The sequence below is a fragment of the Solanum verrucosum genome, unplaced genomic scaffold (genome assembly GCF_900185275.1).
Source record: "Solanum verrucosum unplaced genomic scaffold, falcon-dt-bn FXZP01000060.1, whole genome shotgun sequence".
NCBI classification, from domain to species: domain Eukaryota; kingdom Viridiplantae; phylum Streptophyta; class Magnoliopsida; order Solanales; family Solanaceae; genus Solanum; species Solanum verrucosum.
The window spans coordinates 1,947,802-1,974,089 of record NW_026020129.1 but is presented as its reverse complement, the minus strand read 5'-3'; the positions used below and the strand labels follow the sequence as shown (position 1 = coordinate 1,974,089).

Here is a 26,288-nt window from a genome sequence, read left to right as displayed (position 1 = left end):
TATGTTCTAAAGATATATTGTATATTGACGTAGCGTCTAAAAAATTTAACCATCTTCTTTTACTACTATTTTTTCCCTCTATTTTTTGGTGGAACTTTACAATAGCCTCACAATCTGTTCTTACCAAAATTTCTTGTTTATTAATAATGTATAGTTTAAAACTATTTAATCCATATATAACTGCTAAAATTTCTGCATCTATGCTACTCATATTTCCTTTTTCTTTGTATTTTCCACTGTGATAAGCGCAAATTTTTTCGTCTTTTTTATCGCCATATTTATTGTTTTTTGTTTTCAAAACTGCCCCCCACCCTTCGAGGCTTCCATCTGTTTCTACTATTGGGTAATCTGTTTCTAGTGGGAGGGCTAAATCTGGTATATCTTTAACCATTTGTTTGAGTTTTTGCACTAGTTTTATGTCTTCTATATTAAAGGTCTTTTGTCCACGACTTCCTGTTTTAGAGTATAGGGGTCCTGCTACCTTTCCTAGATCTTTGATGAAACTTCGTGCATAATTTAGTATTCCTAGAAATTTTTGTAAGTCTTTAGTATTGTCTAATTTATCAGGCATATCTAGAACCTTTTTTGCAATATGGGGTTGTAATTTTATCTTTCCATTTCCAATTTCTACTCCTAAGAATTTTATAAGAGTCTTACATAATTCCATTTTCTTCTTACTAATTATAATTCCATTGTCTACGAATAGTTTGAATACCGTTTGTAAATGTCCTAGATGTTCATTGGTATTATTACTAAAAACTAAAATATCGTCTACGTAAACTAAAATAAAGTTTTTATAGTCTCTAAATATATTATCCATCTTTCTTTAAAAGATTGGAGGGGCTGTTTTTAAACCGAAAGGCATTACCAACCATTCAAAATGTCCTTCTGGGCAGGTAAAAGCTGTCCACTCTATGCTATCTTCATGCATTTTGACTTGCCAATATCCGAACTTACAGTCAAACTTACTAAAAAAATTTCTTCCTTGTATTCGATTTATTAGTTCTGATTTGTCTGGCAATTTATATCCATCCATTCTAGTGTTGTCATTAAGTCTTTTATAGTTTATTACCATCCTAGCTTTTCCTCTTAGTATTTCATTGTGATTTCGTACCATAAATGCGGCTGACCTATGCTTTGAAGTTGACCTTCTTATTACCCCTAGATTTAATAATTCTTTTATTTGATCTTCAAATTCCCTCAGGTCTTCATTCGTGGATTCTATTGAAGCAGTTTTAACCGTATATTCTGGGTTAATAATATCAAGTCTACAGGTTATATGATTGGCTTCCCAGTGCTTCAGGGGTCTTTCTCCAATTATTTCTAGTTTATCTAAGATAGAAATTACTTCGTCTAGGTCCTTCTGGTTTTTTATAACTCCTATATGTTGTAATCCTTTCTTAAAATTATAAAGTTCAGTATTTATTTCTATTAAATTATAGTTTTTCTCTATTTGTATATCAGATAAACTTAATTCTAATAATTCAATTTCTTTAATGTCTTCCCCTTCTGTGCTAACATGTAATTTAGTACAATTGCATTCTTTCCCTTTATTACATTTTAATGTATTCGTATTCCCTTTATTACATTTTAATGTATTCGTATTATCAGTATTCTTAACATACCTTGATTTTGTAGGAACTGGTTCTGTTGTTATGGAGGTTTGAGTCATATTTTTAGAAAATATTACTCCATCTCTAGTGAGAAGACAACTTCCGTTATTATGTAATAAGAAATCTAAACCTAAAACAAAGTCTATCCTAATATTTAAATCTCTAACCCATATTTTTTCTAATTTATAAGTAGGTTTATAGAAGTCTGCACATGTGTTTAAAAAACTTATCTGAGCATTACTAACATAATGTTTGTATATATTTGAAGATCCGTCCATTTGCATGGCGCTTTGTGGTTCGGAAAATTCCTTTATTATTTCTATAGGCAGGATATTTCTATTTATTATACTCTTTGTACATCCCGAGTCTACTAGAGCTAAAGTTTCTATTTCATAGTTTTGAATTCTTATTCTTGTTAATATTTTGATAGTATTGATCTTTTTGTCTTCATTACAAATTAATCCTTCAAACGATTTGTATTCCTTTTTTTCATTTAAGAGCTCAATTTCTTCCTTTTCTTCTACTTTTTCTTTTCCTTTTTCTAATTTGTTTATTCTGTCTTCTAAACTATCAATCCTTTTTTCTAGGGACATTAATGTTTTTTCTTTTATGTTTATGGTCTGGTCTATAACCTTAATGTTAAATATTTTATTGATGCACATGAGGCATCCTTCTATATAGCAATTTGTACATTTAGCTCTTCTATCTTTACTGGAATATCCTGTACAATTAAAACATTTTTGGCTATCTAAACCTTTTCCTTTTGAAAATTGGTGATCGCAATGTATATTGACAAATGTAAAATCCTTGATGTCTAATTTTTCTAATCCTATCTCATTTATTAAAGTTTCTTCTTCTGAATCAGACGAGTCGTGTTGTCTTCCTTCTAAAGCATCTATACTTATTACTGAATATATACTTTCGTTGTCTGACATGTATTCATCTACATTTATCAGGATTTCTTGGAAATCTTCTATGAGTTGGGAGTTTCTCGTTCTACTATTATTTCTTCCCGGACAAGTATTAGCAAGATGTTCTTCACTTCCGCATGTAAAACAAGATAGTCTATTTTTATAGATTCTATTATTATTATGTTTTCTTACATGTCTATCTTTATTTAGATAAGGCTTTTTTGCCGTAGATTTTCGTAGATAATATTTTTTCCTTGGTCTGTAGTCTTGGTTATTTTGATATTTTCTTCTATATTTCTTATTTGGTGTACCTTGATCATAGCTTTGTGTTGTATATATATTTTTACAAAAACCAGTCTCATTTTGCTTTAATTGTTTTTGTATTTGTATATTTGTACACTTTTCTTGTAATATTTCCATTACATGTTGTATTTTATGTCCGATAGACCAATTAACATTTGGATTTTGCATAACTATATATATATATATATATATATATATATATATATATATATATATTAATATTAATATTAATCGTAGTTCACTCGATAACTTATGACTAGAAGTCTTATTTTTAATAATAAGACTTTTATTTTCACTTTAATTAAAATAATTATACATTTATATTAAGAAGTGAGCACCCATGATCTTAAAATCCTGGATACGCCACTGATATATATATATATATATATATATATATATAGAATTAATGTATTTGTGCTGATTTATTTTTAAAGTATTTGTTAAATGAGTTATTTTTTATATAATATTTATTAATATGAAGAAATTAATATATAGAAGGGTAAAATTGTCAAATTTAAATTAATTTATATTTAATTTAAATAGGTTTAAAGAATGGTTACAACTACAAGAAAATGAAAATAAGGGAGGTAGACGTAATATCGTAAACCACAGGAGAGGTGAGTGTTATAAAGCAAAACCTGGAGGGAGGTCTCCGAAATTATCCCTTGAATGTATCAAATAGGTAATACAGTATTATATATACACACTCAAGACTATAATTATATGTCCATGTGTTAATTTTTTGAATTTGGATTGTTTTAACCTTTTTTCCCAAAAAAAATATTTTATGCTCAATAAGACAGATGATTGATATTTTAATAATTGTGAAGTCAATTGATTCATCCGATTTCTCTCCATGTATTGAAATTCACATAGATAAGATATGAAATCTGGAAATTTAGAACTTCTTTGAAGACAATGGTTCACTATTCAAAAATATTTAAATACATGTTCACATCTAATACAAGGCATACCTTTGTATTTTTCTTTGTAGAAATTCAGAGCGACGATAAATTCAAGTCATTTGAGAGAAATTATCCACAAGTATGACAAAATACTTATATCCCATTTTAAAAATTACATTTGATGATCCCCAAACATCAAAATGAACTAACTCAAAAACTGACTCCACTTGTTTATCAGCCCCTTAGACTTATTGAACTACGATAAATTTTGACAAATTGGCATGACTAACAATTCAATGAAGGGACAAAGCTTCTTTAACATATGCAAAGAATTAAAGATCTCTCAAATGGAGACACGACATTGGAGTAGGAACAAATTGAGGCCCCCAATATTCATCAAGAATACAGAGACTACCAAATACATGTCATTTACCTATAATCTTATTCCCTTTAGATCATGATACATATAATAATCAGTAAAGAACGAGATATAGTATATCAAATTTCTGATAAGCTTACTCACATGCATCAAATTAAAGCCTAACTTTGGTAGACTTAATACAAGTGACAAGATAATGGAGGAGGTTGGTTTGATAGTCCTAAATCCTATAATTTTACACGTGGAACCATCAACTATTGTCACAGGAGAGAATATTCTATGTGATCGAAAGCTAAAAAATATAATAGAATTATCCGTCATGTGATATATGACACTTGGATCAATCTCCCATTAAATCAAGAAGAGATAAGACATGTTTTTTTCCAACTCAACAAGGTTAGTAGCCAAAATAGATTCCTTAAAGTAATTTTTGATATTGTGAGAATTTTGCTCGCTCTTCTACCGAAAGAAAAATTATTTTATTCGAAGAAATAAGAGCCACAATTTTAATCCTTTTTTTCAAATATTTAAACAACATACGAACTCATCAACAATAAATATACCTAGAAGCATGTATACAATATGATTCCACAAATAAAACATAGTCTAAAATGATTTTAGCAACCAAGGAATCAGTTGTTGATAAGAGAAAGAAATCCTGAACCAACAACTATGTCCACACAACACCAATTATCCGAAACAAAGTAGAATTAACCGTCGCAGAACCACAAATCACAAACCAGATTCAATGTCAGAGAAGAGAAACGAACCCGGAAGTGATGAACAAAGTTTCCAAATCATGTTTTAACAACAAAATAGACCTGAGGTTCGCAGTAAATGAAGAGCCAACGTTGAAACACACAAAAGGATCTACTAAAATAAGATAGAGCCTATTTCTGAAACAGAGTCAAAACATATTGACACGAGCTTATAGGCGTTGATACCATGTGATCAAATGGAAGATCTTATCTTATTTCAGTAGATGGGCAATGAATAAATACAATACATTAGGTGCTAATTAAGGAATGAAATTAAGAGGGATTCCTATTATTTGCTACCTTTACTATACATTTGCTACCTAAACATAACAATGTACATCACTAATTAAGATCTAAGTCTATATACATTCTGTAACAACAATCAATTTATATATTTCCATTTCCTATTTTCTATATAATATTAATTTCTACATTACATATCTTTTTCTGATCATCAAAATTAATTAATACCCTTACGTGCATTTTTTTCCATACTAACATTAATCTTCCTTAATGCATTCATTCTTCTTTTATTTTTTCCCTATAAAATGACACTAATTATCAACTTCTATTATTCATAAATCACTCTTCTAAAATCTATTATTCTCCTTAAACCTTAGCCATGAAAATGAATTATAAAGTTTTTTTTCTTTTATCCATTTTAGCTTTTTTGTCTATCTCTCAACTTGCTTTAGTTTCTTGTAGAAAGGCCAAAACCAACCATGATTTAGATGGATTCACTCTTGATCTTATCCATCGCGATTCTCCTCTTTCTCCCTACTACAACCCTTCAATCACCCCTTCTCAACGCCTCCAAGATGCATGCCACCGATCTTTTTCCCGAGCATCTTTCTTCACAAAAGCCTCCATCCATCCCACCACACCTTTCAAACACGATATTCAATCAGACATTGTTCCAATACCCGCAGAATATTTAATGAAAATTTCCATTGGTACACCCCCAAGGGAAACCTTTGCGATTGCTGACACTGGTAGTGACTTGACATGGATACAATGCAAGCCTTGTACTGAATGTTTTGACCAAATCTTTCCCCTTTTCAATCCTAGAAAAAGCTCAACTTATAAAATCATTGGATGTCATAGTAAACAATGTGAGGCAGTGGGAGAAACAGTTTGTGTTAGAAAAAATGTTTGTCAATATGAGATGCATTATGGTGATAATTCTTATAGTGTTGGTGATATTGCTTCTGAGACATTCACATTTGCATCAACAACATCTAAAACCAATAAAAAGGTTGATAATATTTCAATTCCACAAGTTATTTTTGGTTGTGGACATGATAATGGTGGCACTTTCAACAATTTTACTGCTGGGATTGTTGGATTAGGAGGTTCAAAAGTCTCCTTTATTAAACAACTTGATAAACAAATTAAAGGGAAATTCTCTTATTGTTTAATCCCAATGGATTTATCATTACCATTTTCTTTTGACCCCAATATTACAAGTAAAATTAATTTTGGTCCTAAGGCAGTTGTATCGGGGCCTAACGTTCTTACAACTCCCATTATTCGAAAGTACCCCGATACATTCTACTATCTAAATCTCAAGAGTGTTAGCGTTGGAGGTAAGAAGTTGAAGTACTTCAAGTCTTCACAACTCATGAGTTCTTCTACTGCTGCTGCTGATAAAGATTTGGGAAATATTATAATCGATTCTGGTACGACATTGACAATTGTCCCTGAGGAATTTTACAAGAAATTGGAATCAACTTTGGTGGAAAAGATTAAAGGTAAGATTAAATTTTGTTGACTATTTTTTAAAGTATACATTTTTAGTTATATCTAATTATTATATTATGTCTCAACAGGAAAGAGGAAAAAAGATCCCTCAGATTACTTTCCCCTATGTTACGAGACGAAAAGCGTTGTCAATTTTCCTAAGATTGTGTTCCATTTCACGGATGCTGATGTCGAGTTGTTACCTATGAGTACATTTGCAGAAGTTGATGAAAATTTAACTTGTTTGTTAATTGTTAATGGGGGTGTTGATGGTCTTGCTATTTATGGAAATTTGGCACAGATGAATTTCCTTGTTGGATATGATCTTGTGAATCATAAACTCTCTTTCTTGCCTACTGATTGTACCAAACACTGATAAATTTAGTTTTAATTTCATATTTTTAATTAATTAAGCACTTTCTATGTAATGAAATTTGGCCTTAAATTTTGTTTAATGGGAGTATGTATGTGTTGGTACGTATTTGGAATGTCCATTTCTATAAGTTCATAATGATTCTCTTATCATTATAATCTTTGACGTTTTCATATTTGGAAGGGCAATAAAAAATCATGATAATTTTGGAAAAAAGGAGGTAAAGCACTAAAAGTGATACCATGTTAGAATGTCCCAAATAGGCAATATTATATTTTATGTCCATATTTTGATTTTCTGAATTTGGACTCTAATTAACTTTTTTTTTCCTAAAATGTATTTGATTCTCAATAATGCAGATCAATGATATAGATAATTTTATAGCCTAACTACTACGAACTTCGTCACTCTCTACTCAATAATTCATCACTAAGTTGAATTAGCAATGGGTTTTGTTGTTTAAATACAAATGTTGTCCGTCGCTAAATCCAGTTTTTTTTAGTAGTACGTAGTTTCACACAAATGTTGGTATACAATTTCTAATGTTTGAATTAAAAAATAAATAATAAAAACAAGGTATATCTTTATATTTTTTTTCGTAGGAATTCAATAACTAAATAATCTTAGTATAATTCTTTTCTTGAAAGTGGCTCACGAAAATTAAGTTCATGAATACTAACTAACATAGTTGATTGACTCATTCAATACTAGCAATAAATCTAAAAAAAATATTGAAGATCCTTTTTTTTCTCCATATGATATGCCATAGGATCAAAATATTTGATTGAATTGTTAATTCTTGGAACTAGGTACAGAGGTCATAGGTTCGAATCATGTCACCTTGATGTGGATACAGTAGCCTTCTATAAAAGTTCTATTCAACTCAAAGTTACAATTTCTATTTATGCAATATTTAGTAGGCTTGAAGAAATTACACTGTTTTCATTCTTTATGTACAAATTGTAAACATTATTGATACAATTCACCATGTTTTTCATGAGTACTAAAGTATCACACATTTCCTATTCCAAAAGCATAACAGAAATTCATTTCCTACAATAGTTTACAAAAGCTAAGGAAATAGTTGAATGACTTTCTTATTTGAAAAAGTGGTATTGACAGATTATTTGATGATCGTATAAGAATTAACTTCATCGATTGATGTTGAAGGGAAAGTGGATATTTAAGACAAATTTACCTCAATTGCTATTGGTAGAAATGTGTTGGAATTAAGCAAGGTCATATCGGGATCTCAAAAGGAAATTGAATCGAATAAATCAAGATCATCTATGAATAAGTACAAATCAAGTTCCATACCTGTACATATTTCTTCAATTTTGAATCTAACATTGGGTGGTTCTTGATGGAATTGTTTCATCACATCCGTCATCTGTGTACCCCGATGAAAGTGCCCAATATTCCAAATGAAGATCGATCTCCATAAGTAGAGGTGCACATGCCAACATAAACTTCACGAATTCCATTTCCATCTCAAACCCAATAAAATAACGCATCTCCACAGCACCACACGAGATTGATTTGGCTCATAAGAATTGTATAACAGGTTCCACAACAATGCCTACTACTTCCTAAAATATTTTTGATAAGAGTTAGGCGGGAAGAAACCATATTAATAAGTTCAATGAGAAAGTAGGAGAGTGCTTACACATTCAATTGTAAGTTCTTGTAATTTTGGGCAGCTTGTAATCAAGTAAACTGCACTTGAAACCTCCTAAACAATTCTGAAAGACATGTCCAAAATACAGAGAGATTTGACATTGTTTAGAGCAGTCGGCGGACTCTCTGGTATACCTCCCATAGTCAAGTACTAGAAGCAAGTCAAAAATTGGTTAAAAGATACATCATTTGGCTATCAGGTTATGATATGTACCAACTTTCATTAGTCGACTATACTTAATATCATCACAAATGTACACTACCTCTAATGTCCAGGGAAGGCATGTAAATGGAATAACTTTGTAAGATTAGAACAAAAAGGTGACGATCCATCAAAATTAGTAACTTGAGTTGAGCCACACAGTGACGCTTCTAAGCATCGGGGCATTCTTGAAACAAATGGACTTAGATGTTCCAAGAAAGGCGAAGCATTTGAGATTGGCGGCATCAATTTCAAGAATATCAAATTCGGTGCACCTAGTCAACCTCAAACTTTCAAGCAATTGGCATTTGGATATGAGAGACCTAAATATTGTTAGATAAAAAATGACACTTTGAAGATTAAGACTAATAGGCTTTGCTAACCCTTTGAAATCAGGTGGAGGGTGGAAGAATCACATATCAAGTTCCAGATGTCTTAGTTGCTGGAATGTAAAAAGATAAGAAGGTAAATGATATTTGTTGCTAGAGAATATTTGAAGAGCGAAGTCCTAGACAGTTTTCTTTGACAAGAAGAGCATCCAGTAATAAATATCAAGATAACACGTCAAATAGGGGGATATCAGGATAATCTTGGAGTGGTACACTTTATTATTGGTCCTTGATGGATTCGTAGGACTTGGTAAATGACTGTCTTGGCTACTTTATTGTTGTTGAAAGAAGTGAAAAATCACTAAGAAAATCAAGTTGTGCACATGTTACCCATTTGTTCCTCCCGTCTTTTGACAAGATACTAGTCTTCACTGCATCTTTCAAAGGCAAGCTCCTTAGAATTTTATCCTGGACATTACAGGGCAAATTGTAGCACTCTTCGTGGTTTAATACACAAGTTTGTAGACAACTCTAATAATTCAGATCTGGAATAAAGAAAATATCCAAATTCTCATAAATACACATTTTAACAATGTATGCATAGTCTTATATAACTACTAGCTAGTTACTTTTTCAATTGCATCGAGGTTTATCATTTCGCCATTATCGGAGGGAAAAATAATGATGAATGAGAGCTCTGGGTATGAGGAAAATGTTGATTGGAGACAACAATGATGCTTTCATGAATTTAATCTAGAAGATTTAATAATGTAAATGTATATACAACTATAAGGATATTTCACCTAAATGCACATCACATTTTTTTTTGGCGAGGGGAGCCAAGGAAGTTATTTCCATTTCAAGAAAAAGATCTTGTAGAAATCTATTCTTGCAATTGGCAAAACCTACATTAGAGCAATTAGCTCATTCTCTATCTTTGGAACGTCAGACAACTATTTTCATTTCTATAAAAAGATTTTACAGAAATCTATACTTAACATATGAGATATCTACTTTAACAAAAAAATTTTTTACCAAAATCCACCCAGATTACTATAGAATTATAAACAAATTGGAAGTAAGCAGACATAAGCTCCAAAATCCTTAGGAGTTCCGCCCCTAGGGTTTTTGTCTAGTGGTAAGTGTGTTGCCCGTGTTGCGTGGATAGGCATAAATTGTGGTTTGCAACTGATGAAACCCACTATTTAAGCTGAGAAGAATATAATCTGGATGTGTATTCTTCTCGGCTTAAATAGTAGGTTTCATCGGTTGCAAACCCAAACCCGAGATATATGTCTAATCCATGCAACATGGGCAGCACACTTACCACTAGACAAAAGTCGTAGGGGCGGAACTCCTAATGATTTTTGGGGCCTATTTATGCTTTCTTCTGATCTATTCATAATTCAGATAGTAATCAGGGTGAATTTGGGTGAAAAAAATTTGCAAGAGTAGATATCTCATATGTTAAGTATAAATTTCTATAAAATCTTTTTCAAGAAATGGAAATGGCTGACGTTCCAAAGATGAGCATGAGCTAATTGATCTAATGAAGGTTTTCCAATTGCAAAGAATAGATATCTACAAGATCTTTTTCTAGAAATGGAAATAGCTTCTGTTATGAATGGGCCTAGACAAATATTCACAAAGCAGCCCAAAACAGGATTAAGTGGCTATGTGTGGGATCCGGGTTGATAAATAGAGACTGGAGAGAGCAAAATAGGATTATGCAAATTGTTGAGAAAATATCCAAGTCCTCTCATCCCCTTTCTATGAGTTCTTCTTCCCATCCCTTTCTTGTACTTGTGTTCTTCCATTTCTATTTAGTTCTTAAATTCCTTTGTAATTTCAATTACGATTTAGTGAAATAGACTTGTTGGTTGTTTGAATTTGAATTGAGTGGTCTTGTTTTTGGGTTTGTTACATTGGTGCTTTCATTGATTTGTCTAACATGGTGGACAATTCACTCACCTCCCTCAAAGAATCTATCCGTACATTCCGCCAACAGTTCGATTTAATCCAGTCGTCTCCTGTTCTGCCCCATTTAACTCCATCTTTCTCCTGTGTACCGAATTCAGTCTCTCTTCCACGATTTAGTGGTGATAACCCTACAGTCTGGGTTCTTCAGGCGGAGAAGTATTTCGTCTTCCATAACATTTTATCTGAGCATAAATTGTCATTGGCTTCATTCTATTTTGACGGTGAGGCTTTGGAATGGTATCGATGGTTGTTTCGCAACAAACAACTGGCTGGCTGGGACCATTTTGTGGACAAATTGCTGATTCATTTTCGCTCCCGTCCTAGAGACAAACAACGCGAGTTCTTACCCATTCCCAGAAACATGAATCATAGGGCAGTGGACTACTCTCAGGCGGACTTGAATGAACACTCAAACCGCAACAACCAAAGCCTAGCACACACAGTGTTCAAGGAGATGTCGGATAAGGAAACTAATGTTGAAACTATGGTGCCAGCGATCCAGGTATGTCCTCTTGCCGAACAGGACAACACCTCCACTTCACTTGAAATTCAATACGATGTCCTTGCTGGAAATTCTGAGGTAGACCACATGTTTGATAAAATGCCCAAGAAGAAAATTGACATGAAAATCGAACATCCAGTGATAAATGATTCAGCAAATCTGGCATCCCATATGTTTGACGAAATTTTTCAAACGGTTTCTACATTTAAGGGAGAGTACGGCGACCTCCTCATGTTTGATGATAATTTTCTTGCACTACCTTGTTGGCCGTCGGTTTTTAGTCGCACCCAACTTAGGGGTAGATCTATATTTGATTACTTCAGGGAATTCGATCATGCTAACCTCCCATTATCGTTGTATCGATTTCCACCCGATCAATTCGAGTTCAGCTTTCCGTTTGATCCTGGTTCTAGTTTACTCCCCGTATTTTTGGCGCTGCAAACTATTATTTACGCATGGTTGTGGATGTTTTCAAGGAGATCATTAGGATATTCACGTCATATCAACCTTCTTTGATGATGCACTAATCGTTGATGACCAGTGACGTCTTTGATGATGCACTAGTCGTTGCTTTATATCACAATATTCTAAATGTTGCTGGCCAAATTCACAGAGACAGAAGTGCACAAATCCTTCAGGGGATGAACATCCTGAACTGCATTTGGAATCTGTCCAAATTGGTGGTTTCAATTAATGACACTAAGAATGTGGATACACCATTGGTGTCACAAAGGGCTATATTGCACCAAAAGGGCATACAAAGTTGCTAGTGAGTGTTATATCATATATCTACAATGTTGAGATTATGTTCTTTGAGTCACTTTATCTCCTAAAAACTGAAGGTTGGAGTTTCCCTGTGATAATTTGGAGCACTGTACTTCTCATTTTGTAAAGTTGTAGAGAACTGCCTACACCTGCTTTTAAGTTGCTAATGTTAGTGTGTATAGCTTCCTTAATAGCTCCAATGAGAATCCTCACAATGATATCAATTTTGTACTACTTGAACCTTGAGGACAAGGTTCTTATTGGGGTCGAAGGTATTGTTATGAATGGGCCTAGACAAATATTCACAAAGCAGCCCAAAACAGGATTAAGTGGCTATGTGTGGGATCCGGGTTGATAAATAGAGACTGGAGAGAGCAAAATAGGATTATGCAAATTGTTGAGAAAATATCCAAGTCCTTTCTATGAGTTCTTCTTCCCATCCCTTTCTTGTACTTGTGTTCTTCCATTTCTATTTAGTTCTTAAATTCCTTTGTAATTTCAATTACGATTTAGTGAAATAGACTTGTTGGTTGTTTGAATTTGAATTGAGTGGTCTTGTTTTTGGGTTTGTTACAGCTTCCTAGTCCCCCTCGCCAAAAAAATGTACTGTGTATTGAGGTGAAATATCCTTTTATGTATATATATATACACACACATTATTGAATCTGCTAGATTAAATTCATGCTTTCACCATTATTGTCTCCAACCAACATTTTTCAGGTACTCTCTCATTCATCATTAATTATTTTCTCCCTTCTATATTGGCAAAATGATAAACTTCTATGCAATCAAAAATGTGAACTAGTAGTTATAAAAGACTATGCATACATTGTTGAAATGTGTAATTATGAGAATTTGGATATTTTCTTTATTTCAGATTTGAATTATTAGAGTTGTGTACAAGCGTGTGTTTTAAACCATGAAGAGTGCTACAATTAGCAATTTGCCGTGTAATGTCCTGGATAAAATTCTAGGGAGCTTGTCTTTTGAAAGATACAATGAAGACTAATATCTTGTCAAAAGACTTGCGGTACAAATGGGTAACACGTGCAGAACTTGATTTTTGTAGTTAGTTTTTCACATGTTTCAACGACAACCAAGAAGCCAAGACAATCATTTACCAAGTCCTACGACAACATCAAGTACCAATACTAAAATTTACAGTTCAATGTCCTAATTTGACATGTCATCCTGATATTTATTACTAGATGCTCTTCTTGTCAAAAAAAAATGTCTAGGAATTCACCCTTCAAATATTCTCAGGCAACAAATATCATTTACCTATCTTTTTACATTCCAGCAACTAAGACATGTGGAACTTGATATGTGCTTCTTCCACCCTCCACCTGACTTCAAAGGGTTTGCGAAGACCATTAGTCGTAATCTTCAAGATGTATGTCTAATCCACGCAACTGGGGCGGCACACTTACCACTAGACAAAATATAGTGGTAAACATAGAAACATGAGATCAACTTTTTTTCACAAAGGAATATAACATTCTAAAGGTTAAGAGGTAGATAACCAGGGAAAATTCACCATTTGATAATATATTTCCCCTGTTTCAAACCGCTTGATAGTACTACATTTGACTTTTCACCCGGTCTGCGATAGAAAAGTGTTTGTTACTCACAAATAGTAGCTTGTACGAAGGAAGAAGCTAATCTATCAGAATTGAGACAGGGAGGAGAGGCGAAAGAGAGATTTTCGAGTCTGCAAGCAAAAGCAACAACGACTTTTCAGTCGTTGCACGCTGGTTTGTTGTTTAGGGGTATAATTATTTCCTATACAATAGCATAGTAGAATGATATAAGCTAGAAATCTCAACTTAGGGCCAGAGTACTATTCTCTACCCAACTAATGAAAATTCACAATTTCTGTAAACATGACTACATATGACTTTTCACCTGATCCCTAATCGAGACTGTTTGCTACTTTCTTTTCAAATACAACAGAATATCAAAATCAAATAAGCTAGAAATTTCAACCTAGATTTTGTTGAAGAAATCAATTGGCATTCGTACCAGAAAAACGGCCAGATCCGTTATCTACCGAGTTTCGAACTTTGTGTCAATGTTGGGATTTCACCTTTAGAGAGTTGAATTTAGATGCTTAACGATAGCAGAGTCCGCTGAGAGAGAGATAGAAAGCTGCCCTCTACTTTTTAGTCTCAGTTTTCGCCAGAGTGATGTTTGGTGTTTTAACTCCTCGCTGAATGCTTAGCAGAATCTGGCTCAAAAATTGATAACCCGTCCAATCCGTCCAAAATTTTATGAGGTTGGGACTTGGGCATGAGATAATTATATGGGAAAATTAGCAATTAAGTCATAATACCTAACATATTTAGTTAAAATAACAATACTTTAAAATATTTATTTAAAATGTCAGAATGAGAATATTTTAGAAAATAATATGTATTCAGATTTTAGTATTTAAAATTAATTTTATTTATGAAAACAGTCCTATATGAGGCCAAATTCTAAACCAATTAGTTACCAATACCCATTAACCTTCCTTCTTCACCTTTCACTTTTCTACCCCACCTTTCACGTTTCTATCCCTTTTTCACGTTTCCTGATTTTTTCTTCAAGGTGCTCACAAATTGTTCATCAAAATATATATTTTAATTTTAAATTTTTTCTCTAAAAGCTAAAATATTGATGTTTTGAAACCCTTTGAAAAAAGCCCAAGTTTACGCCGCCATCCGGATCTATAAAAGCCTTACATCGTCCCTTACCTTCTTCCATCGCCGGCTTTGCTGGTACCTTACTCTTCCATTTTTTCCGATTTTTCTAAGTTAATTTGTTGAGTTGTGTTTGCTTAGTTATGTATATTTTGTTCTTGGAGTCGAGTTTTTATCGAAAATAGTCCATTGGAGTAAGGTCTGCGGACTATTACCTAATGATTCACTTTAGAATTTGGGGCGGATTTGATTTGATAGCCGCATAACCCAATATGTGAAAAAATCATCATAAATTATTATCCGAAAATGGTATTCTCATATCCTATAGCCTTGTAGAGCAGAATCTCTGCTATTCCTATCTGGGAATTGCCATGAGTACTTTTTTAAAAATAAAATTCATACTTTTTGTTATTGTTTTAAGTTTTTTATTCGTCAATTTTTTTTATTTTTATGCAAGTTTGTTTACATATTCATCTAATATTTATGTATTTCAGATTTTTAGTTGATTAAACAATTTTTTTAATTTCATTTTAATATTTCAGATTTATTAAAATCTACAAATCCATTCATATGTTTATTTTGTTTGATTTTTAATACATTTATATTTGCTTTTAGGGTTTTAGATTCGGGGAAAGCATCTGTCTATCTACAATATCTGAATCAACAGTTTATTTGTGTATTCATTCTATCTATATATCAAAAAGTTTTACATTTTTTGTTTTTACATTGTATTTCAATCTCAATTAGTATACCAACATGTTTGTATTTCCTTCTTAATTCGTATTCATCCTAACTGTATGCTAACAATTTTGTATTTTATTGGGTATTCATTCTATATTTCAATTTCAATTTATATGTGAACAAGTTTGTATTTCTCTTTTATTTTGTATTCAACCTAATTGTATACCGACAAGTTTTGTATTTTATGTGCCTACTTTACTTTTCAAAGTCACTTTGTATTTATAACTTTGTATTTTCATCTCATTTTTGTATTCATATATTGTTGTATTCAACATATCGTTCATGATCGATTAGTTTGTATTTTACCTTTCAAAGTCACTTTGTATTTCAAATGAAGAAAGTATTTCTTTTGTATACACAACTTTATATTCAATCTCACTTTGTATTTATAACATTGTATTTTCATCTCACTTTTGTATTCATATATTGCTGTATTCAACATATGGTTCATGATCGATTAGTTACATTAACTTAATGGGATACAAATGATTGTATGCATTCAAACAGAAAAAACAGCTACTAAACTAAAAAAAAATAAAAATTCATTCGTTATACATCATAATTTGGATACAAAATAACCGAAAAAAACTATAAATCTCAATACAGACAAAGATTTCACTGATTCAATAAAAAAAAACACTCTTGTACTCGACATATACGAATATCTCATCCAAACAAATAAAAAGATCGAAAAAAATACCTGATTTTTTTTTCGATTGTTCATTGGATGCGACAAATTTGTAGTCTTCAATTTTGAAAAATTTCGTTTCAAAAATATGTCGTATTCAACTTGAAGAAGCTTTGAAAGTTATCAGATGAATGATTCGGAAGACAAACTAAATTATTTTAAATTATTTTTTTTATGTTCTTAAAAAGAAAGCAAAAAAACGCTTGACAGAAAGATGACTATTTATGCTCTTTTCAAAACGTAACTGATTTGTATTTAAAGTCTTTTTTACCTTTTTTGAATTTTTTTGTTCCATAATTTTCTCTGTTCTGTTATTAATTATTTGTATTCTTTCAAATTAATCAAAATAAAATAAATACATAACTAATCCCTTAACAAACTAAAATAATGACATTTTTAATAAATAATGAAATTGTTGCTAAGGCGTCCCCACTAAAAGCTAAAATATTGTTGTTTTGAATATTCTGATTTTAGTCCAATCAAATATAACCCAATTTTAAAGTTGTATTCAATTTAGCCCAATATTAATCTAATTCTAGCCCATATTGTGCGTTAGGGCTCAAATCTCGAGTCTTGAATATCTGGTTTCGATTAAAGATTGGATCGGGTCCTGAGTCAGGATTGACGCTCAGGTGTCGCTCCCGGGTCTCGATTGCTAGAGCTAGACTTGGTTCCCGAGTCTCGAGTTCATGTATCTAGTCTCACCTCGGGTAAGGGATTGGATCTCGAGGCTCGAGTCTTAGGTTCCGAGTCAAATTTTTAGAAATGGGTGGACCAAGCAATTTTGAACTTCCAAATGCCTTAGTGGCTGGAATGTAAAAAGTAATAATGTAAATGAAATTTGTTGCCTAAGCTTACACGGAGGGTGAATTCCGCGACATTTCTTTTTGACAAGAAAAGTATCCAACAATCAATATTAGGAGATCTTATCAAGTTAGAGCCTCTAAGTTTAAACCTCAGTATAGATCCTTTATGGAGTAATAAGATTTGGTAAATGATTGTCTTAGCTTCTTGACCATGTGCAAACGACTTGAAAAAAGTGATAATCAAACGCAAGCTCTTGACGTGTGACCCTTTTATTCCTCCAATCTTTTGATAAGACACTAGTCTTCGCTGCATCTTTCAAAGGCAATCACCCTAGAATTCCGTCCAAAATATTGCGGGGAAAGCTGCTAATTGAATCGATACTGGATCTCTTAGTACTCTTCGTGGTCAAGTACTAATGAGAGTTTGTAGGCACCTCTGAAAACTGAGATTAGGAAAGCTAACCAATAGTACTAAGCAAATGTAGTTATCAACTTTCAAAGTATTCAATATTCTTTGGAGAATTTTGAATAAAGACAATATTCAAATCTACATGAATACATATTTAAACAAGTATGTATGCATAGCCTTACATGACTAATAATTCAATAATTTCAACTACATACAAAAACCTTTAGGTTCCTTTTTATTATACTGACAAACTCAATTCTGAGGAACATCCATCTAAAAATTAAAATATTTTCCTTTATGAAGAGATCAAACAAACAATGAAATTAAAAAGGAAAATAAGAATCTCGGATAAACAATATTGTTATTGCTACAAAGATAGATCAATCTCATGAATGATATATAAATTCTACATTAGGTGATGCTCGAGGAAATTGCTTCATCTCCTCCATCATTTTCATTCCCCTATGACGGATATCTGCAGAAGTCGCAATGTATATTTTCTCAAGTGCAGTTGCATATGCCAATACATGCTTCAAGAATTTTGTTTCAGTTTTATTAACCCAGTACATGAGGGTCATATCCACGCTTTTGAGCCGCTTCATTGCACTATGTGTCATTGTCATTTCTTTTGATCGCAAGGGATGTGCACATGCACACGCTTTGAAAGCTTCAGACTTGAGAAGGGAAAAAGAAGATTAATTATAAGAAGAAGCTAAAAATCAACATATTTACAATCATGAAAAATGAGACATACCGTAATTAGAGGCCTTTCTATGTTGGGGCAGCGGTTGATCAAGTCAAGCACATATGTAACCCAGTCAACCTTAGTAAAGATCAAATTCTTGAAATTCAAAATTTTGATGTTGTCTAGTGTTAACTGAGGCTCTGGTACTGTAAAGGACTAAAACAAAGTGCGACAAAATTAGCTAAAATTACGAGGAAAATCTAGTAGTGCATCAGACAGATATCTCAATGATGATGATTACCTCCAACATGTTAAAAGGCATGCCCAATACAATTTCCTCAAGCAGAGGGGTTCTTCTAAAGCAAAAGGAATTTGCTCTGCCGCTGAATTCAAAGATTTTTAGATTGGGGGCCTCAATAATGAAGCTATCAAACTCACTGCGGCAAACCATCGATACATGCTCAAGTAATGGGCTACTTGAAAGGAGGATTTGAAATGACACGGGCTCGAAGTTTACAACTTGAAAGTTAAGGGTAACAAGACTTCGAAAACCTTTAAAGTTGGGAGGAGGGTGGACTTTAAAACTAGTATGTTCCAGGTGCTTTAGATACTGAAATTTGAATAGGTGAGAAGGGAGGCGAAAGCATGTAAGAAATGCAAGTGATAATTCCTCGACATTTTTGTTTGACAAAAATAGAATCCAGGTATCAATATCAGAAAAAAGGTTGGAGCTAGGGACCAAGAGGCTAAATTTGAGTACTTCTCCTTGATGCATCAATAGGACTTTATAAATACTTGTTTTTAGGAGGATTTCTTTGTTGATGTTATATTCAAACACTAGTTCGGAACATACTACCCACTTATACCTCCATTTTGTTGACAAAACACTTGTCCTTACGGCATCATGCAAAGGCAAACATACTAATATCTTCTGAAGAAGATCACCAGGCAAACTGCTAATCCTATCTGCATCAGAACTTCCTCCACTCCTCATATTCATGGAACTCTGCGAATTGAGAATCGGGTGGTCAACACATTATCATAAGCATCTTTTATTAAATTCTTCCTATCTGGTCAAATATACTTCATGTCCCTTAACAATATATCAATAGCTGAATTTAGTTTATGTCGAAGTGATCAAAAGGAAAGCATCAGGGATCGGGGAAAAGGTCATATTGATCTTACATTCCAGTAAAACATGATTACATATGACTTTTCACCTGATAGTAAAACATGGCCACATCCGTCTTTTCACTCAGTCCCTAATCGGATAGTGTTAGCTAGTTTATTTTCAATACAAAAGCACATTAGAATCAAATAAGCTAGAAAATTCAACCTAGATTCTCTTGAAGAAAACCAATAGTAAATATACCAGAAAAACGATCAGATCGATTATCTACCAAGTTGGGATTTCCCCTTTACAGAGTTGCATCCAGAGGCTTATCAGTAAAAGAGGCTTAATGTTTAGCAGAATGCACCACAGATAGATTGAAATGTACCGTCTATATTTTCTTACTTCTAACAAAAAAATAGGAGAGATTTGGGAAATGAGTGTTGTTGTAAAATGAAAAGAAATCACAAAAGAACAAGAGAATAATACTGAAAAATGTATCTATTTTTTGGATTACAATAAAAAGTATTAAATGATATCATAGATATAAGTATTAATTATATGTAAGGGTTATAGAAATAACTCTTTGAGATGTACTTGACCGTTAGGAACGTTGGGAAGCACTATGTTGTTTTAGGTTGACCTCCGGGAAGAACTTCCGCTTGCGGATGCCTTCACCCACTGCAAAATGCTTTCTCCAATGCTTTATATGTCTTTAGAAAGTTATGAGCCCCTGCCCCCTATTTATAGTTGTAGGAAGTAGGTAGTCCAAGTGTAAATGAATTTTGTTGCCTCATTTGATAGTCATTAAGTTTATGACAAATGTTATTTTATAAGGTTGCTTGTGATTGGTCAAGACATGTTATTTTGGACACTAAATGACTTTTGATTGGTTCTTGTTTTGATTGGATTTTCCACGTCATTTAAACACATGGAATCATCTAGTTGGTCTTGAATTTGAATAGGATGTCATATCCTTAAATACGTTACATGAGTTTGCGCCTCAGTGAAATGGACCATCGGTTTGAAACTTAATCCAAATTTAGTATGAATTAGACCAACAATTTAATGTGTTTGCAACGTTCCCTTAAGATCTTGACCAAAATAATATTACATAAATCTTTGAGAGTTGTCTAAATTTGTTCTGTTACATAGTAAATGGTAATAAATGTCATCGATTCATTATTTTATGGAAAAATCTCAAATATGCTATCAGACATTGAGAAAAAAAGTTATTTATGTCATTTGTTAATAGTTCTAATACACAGTTTACAAGGCTCAATAATCATAGTCCAATAGTCACAATTCAACAATCAACACGTATCAAGTATGTAAATCACAATAGTTAAACGGATCAATCACAAGTATCAAGTGCATCAATCACATTTAACAAGTAGATCAATCATAAGCATCAAAATGCATTAAATCACAATAATCAAACTCTTGCTGGAACCATTTCCCTTCGGCACAATATCACTAGTCGGAACCATTTTTCATCGGCTTTATATCACAACACCAGTCGGAACCATTTCACATTGACTTATATCATATCACTAGCCGGAACCATTTCTCATAGGCTTATATCATATCACTAGCCGGAACCATTTCCCATCGGCTTTATATCATATTACTAGCCAGAAACCATTTCCCTTCGGCTTTATATCATATCACTTGTCGGAACCATTTCCCTTCGATATAATATCACTAGCCGAAACTATTTTTCATCGGCTTTATATCACATGCCTCATCACGGTGTACAACAATCAATGCACATAAGAAAATTTACACCATAAGGAAGAGACAACCATTCAAGCAATTCAAGTCCACATTCATGCCATCAAAGCATTTCATCAATCAATCAAATAGGGGCCACAACAAGGAAATTCACAAAGCATTATGATCAACATGTAGCCTTTTCATTAAACCCCTTTGTATCCAATAATATTATCAAGTGGAACAATGAATCCATCACCTCATTCCCATTACTCCCCAACACACAACGAAGGGAAATACACCATTCTACTATATTACAAAGTTTAGGAGATCACTTGCCTCAATTCAATCAAACAGTCAATCCAAGACTTTAGTCTTCCCCTTCCGAACAACGTCCAAAGCCACACAATCTATTTCAATCAAGTAATCACGATAAGATTCTGAAATAACAATACCCAATTCATACTCTTTGAAAAATGGGTCAGTCAACTCAAAAACTCAATTATGAAAATAAGTTTTGAATCCGAAAATCTTTACTCGAAAATAACATTATCCAAGGCATTTAGAACTCATTGGTGAAAACCATTTCAAAAAAAGAATTAAAATCAGTTCACAATCACCATTTTAGTTAAGAACTCAAGTTCTTGAATAACCTAGCCATTTGCCAATCAAAATCCCAAGTTTTGATGTTAAAATCCATAAATAATCAAAGGGAGAAGAATTTTTAGGGTCACAAAAGCTTACCCAACTGATTTAGCACAAGAAGTCCTTTCAAAATTGCCTCTAACGGTTTTACTAAGGTTAAAACGAAAAATGGGGCTAAAACCCCGAAATTGGTAGGTCAAGATCCCTCTCTTCGCTGTGGATGCTTATGATTGATCTACTTGTTAAATGTGATTGATGCACTTGGTACTTCTGATTGATCCGTTTGACTCTTGTGATTGACATACTTGGTACGCGTTATGAATTGTGACTATTGGACTGTGATTATTGAGCCTTGTGAATTGTGTATTAGAACTATTAACGGATGACATAAATAAGTCTTTCTCAATGTGTGATATCATATTTGAAATTTTCCCGTAAAATTATGAAACAATGACATTTATTACTATTTCCTATGTAACGGAATAGATTTAGACAACTCTCAAAGATTTATGTAATATTTTTTTGGTCAAGATCTCAAGGGAACGTTGCAAACACATTAAATTGTTGGGTCTGATTTATACTAAATTTGGATGAAGTTTCAAACCAATGGTCAATTTCATTGAAGGCGCAAACTCATGTAACGTATTCAAGGATATGACATCCTATTCAAATTCAAGACCAACAAAATGATGTCATGTTTAAATGACGTGGAAACTCCCAATCAGAGCAAGAACCAATCAAAAGTCTTTTATTGTCCAAATTGACATGTCGTGACCAATCACAAAAAACCTTATAAAATAGCATTTGTGATTAACTCAATGACTATCAAAATGAGGCAACAAAATTCATTTACACTTGAGCTGCCTATTTCCTACAACTATTAATAGGGGAGAGGGGTTCATAACTTCCTAAAGACATATAAAGCATTGGAAAAAACATTTTGCAATCTGTGAAGGCATCCGTAAGTGGAAGTTCTTCCCGGAGATCAACCTGAAACAACATCGTGCTGCCCGACGTTCCTAAAGGCCAAGTACATCTCAAAGATTTATTTCTATAACCCTTATATATTAATACTTATATCTATGACATCATTTAATATTTTATTGTAATCCAAAAAATAGAGACATTGAAAATCATGTTTGATACATTTTTCAATATTATTCTCTTGTTCTTTTGTGATTTCTTTCATTTTACAACACTCATTTCCCAAAATCTCTCCTACATTTTGGTTAGAAGTAAGAAAATATAGATGGTACATTTCAATCTATCTGTGGTGTATTCTGCTAAACATTAAGCGGCAACTTTTGATCTCTCTCAGTAGACTCTATTGTTGATAAGCCTCTGGATGCAACTCTGTACAGACAGTGGCGGAGTCAGGATTCTTACAACTCTGTATAGCCAGGGAAATCCCAACAGTGGCACAAAGTTTGAAACTTGGTAGATAACGGATCTGACCATTTTTCTGGTATATTGACTATTGGTTTTCTTCAGCAAAATCTAGGTCAAATTTCTAGCTTATCTGATTATGATGTGCTTTTGTATTGACAATAAACTAGATAACACTTTCCGATTGCGATTAGGGATCGAATGAAAAGTCGTATGTGGTCATGTTTTACTATTTTGGAAGTTCACATATTATTTTTCTCTTTTTTTTTCCGGAAATTTACTTAAAAAATTCACTTATATAAGATGCTTATGATAATGTATTGACCGCCCAATTCTCAATTCACAGAGATCCATGAATAAGAAGAGTGGAGAAAGCTCTGGTGCAGATAGGATTAGCAGTTTGCCTCGTGATATTCTTCAGAAGATATTAGGATGCTTGCCTTTGCATGATGCCGTAAGGACAAGTGTTTTGTCAACAAAATGGAGGTACAAGTGGGTAGTACGTTCCGAACTAGTGTTTGATTATAACATCAACAAAGAACTCAACTCCTCCTGAAAACAAGTATTTATAAAGTCCTATTGATGCATCAAGGAGAAGTACACAAATTTAGCCTCTTGGTCCCTAGCTCCAACCTTTTTTCTGATATTGATACCTGGATTTTGTTTTTGTCGAACAAAAATGTCCAGGAATTATCACTTGCATTTCTTACATGCTGTCGCCTCCCTTCTCACCTATTCAAATTTCAGGATCTAAAGCACCTGAAACTTAATAGTTGTGAATTCAACCCTCCTCCCAACTTTCAAGGGTTTCGCAGTCTTGTTACCCTTAACTTTCAATTTGTAACCTTCGAGCCCATGTCATTTCAAGTCCTCCTTTCAAGTAGCCCATTACTTGAGCGTGTATCGATGATTTGCTGCAGTGAGTTTGATAGCTTCATTATTGAGGCCCCCAATCTAAGAATCTTCAAATTTAGCAGCACAGCAAATTCCCTTTGCTTTAGAAGAATCCCTCTGCTTGAGGAAATTGTATTGGGCATGCCTTTTAACAAGTCGGAGGTAAATCACTATCATTGAGATGTTTGTTTGATGCACTACTGGATTTTCCTCGTAATTGTAGCTAATTTTGTCGCACTTTATTTTAGTCCTTTACTGTACCAGAGCCTCAGTTAACACTAGACAACATCAAAATTTTGAATTTCAAGAATTTGATCTTTTCCCAGGTTGAGTGGATTGCATAGGTGCTTGACTTGATCAATCGCTGCCCTAACATAGAAAGGCTCCTAATTACGGTATATCTCACTTTTCATCTTTTGATTGTAAATATGTTGATTTTTAGCTTCTTCTTATAATTAATCTTCTTTTTCCCTTCTCAAGTCGTATGCCTTCACATCGTGTGCGTGTGCGTGTACACGTCCCATGCAATCCCAAGAAATGACAATGACACATAGTGCAATGAAGCAGCTCAAAAGCGTGGATATGACCCTCATGTGGGTTAATAAAACTGAAATGGAATTCTTGAAGCATGTATTGGCATATGCAACTGCACTTGAGAAAATATACATTGCAACTTCGGCAGAAATCCGTCACAGGGGAATGAAAATGATGGAGGAGATGAAGCGATTCCCTCGAGCATCACCTAATGTAGAATTTATATATCATTCATGAGATTGATCTGTCTATGTAGCAATAACAATATTGTTTATCCGAGATTCTTATTTTCCTTTTTTATTTCATTGTTTGTTTTATCTCTTCATAAATGAAAATAATTTATTTTTCGGATAGATGTTCCTCAAAATTGAGTTTCTCAATGTAATAAAAAGGAACCTAAAGGTTTTTGTATGTAGTTGAAATTATTGAATTATTAGTCATGTAAGGCTATGCATACATACTTGCTTAAACATAAAACATGTATTCATGTAGATTTGAATATTGTCTTTATATCGAAATTCTCCCAAGAATATTGAATACTTTGAAAGTTGATAACTACATTGGCTTAGTACTATTGGTTAACTTTCCTAATCTCAACTTTCAGAAGTGCCTACAAACTCTCGTTAGTACTTGACCACGAGGAGTACTAGGAGATCTGGTATAGATACAATTAGCAACTTTCCCTGCAATATTTTGGACGAAATTCTAAGGTGATTGCCTTTGAAAGATGCAGTGAAGACTAGTATCTTATCAAAAGATTGGACGTATAAAGGGGTCACACGTCAAGAGCTAGCGTTTGATTATCACTCTTTTCAAGTCGTTTGCACATGCTCAAGAAGCTAAGACAATCATTTACCAAGTCTTATTACTCCATAAAGGATCTATACTGAGGTTTAAACTTAGAGGCTCTAACTTGATAAGATTTCCAAATACTGATTGTTGGATACTTTTCTTGTCAAAGAGAAATGTTGAGGAATTCACCCTCCCTGTAAGCTTAGGCAACAAATATTATTTACCTTATTACCTTTTTACAGTCCAGCCACTAAGGCATTGGTAAGTTCAAAATTGCTTGGTCCACCCATTTCTAGAAATTTGACTTGGAACCTAAGACTTGAGCCTCGAGATCCAATCCCTTACCCGAGGTGAGACTAGATAAATGAACTCGAGACTCAGGAACCAAGTCTAGCTCTAGCAATCGAGACTCAAGAGTGACACCTAAGCATCAATCCTGACTCGAGACTCAGATCCAATCTTTATTCAAAACCAGATATTCAAGACTCGAGATCCAAGCCCTGACGCATAATATGGGCTAGAATTAGATTATTACTGGGCTAAATTGAAGATAACTTAAAAGGGAAAACTTTATGAATCCACTAGTTTAGGTCCTAATTACTAAGATTCGCGATAGTTTCAAATATTACTTCATCTACCATATTTCATGCTTAGGATACATGAGTCTGAATCTGCGAGATACATGTATCTGCCAAATTTTAAAATTGACATATATATTTTATTTATTTAAATTAATTGGTTGTAACTAATTTCCTTTATTAGAGGA

General features: G+C 33.2%; 1 protein-coding gene and 3 pseudogenes across 1 annotated transcript; 2 read left to right on the top strand and 2 right to left on the bottom strand.

Moving 5' to 3' along the window:
* Positions 1 to 5,491: 5,491 nt before the first annotated feature.
* LOC125827010 (aspartic proteinase CDR1-like) lies at positions 5,492 to 6,985 on the top strand. The gene is made up of 2 exons (XM_049506368.1): positions 5,492 to 6,620; positions 6,699 to 6,985. The coding sequence occupies exons 1-2, from the start codon at positions 5,492 to 5,494 to the stop codon at positions 6,983 to 6,985; spliced, it is 1,416 nt and encodes a 471-aa protein (XP_049362325.1).
* A 2,012-nt stretch (positions 6,986 to 8,997) lies between these two features.
* On the bottom strand, positions 8,998 to 18,211 carry LOC125826316 (F-box/FBD/LRR-repeat protein At1g13570-like; annotated as a pseudogene).
* On the bottom strand, positions 18,202 to 18,916 carry LOC125827025 (uncharacterized; annotated as a pseudogene).
* A 5,292-nt stretch (positions 18,917 to 24,208) lies between these two features.
* LOC125827022 (uncharacterized) lies at positions 24,209 to 24,798 on the top strand (annotated as a pseudogene).
* The last annotated feature ends 1,490 nt before the right edge of the window (positions 24,799 to 26,288 follow it).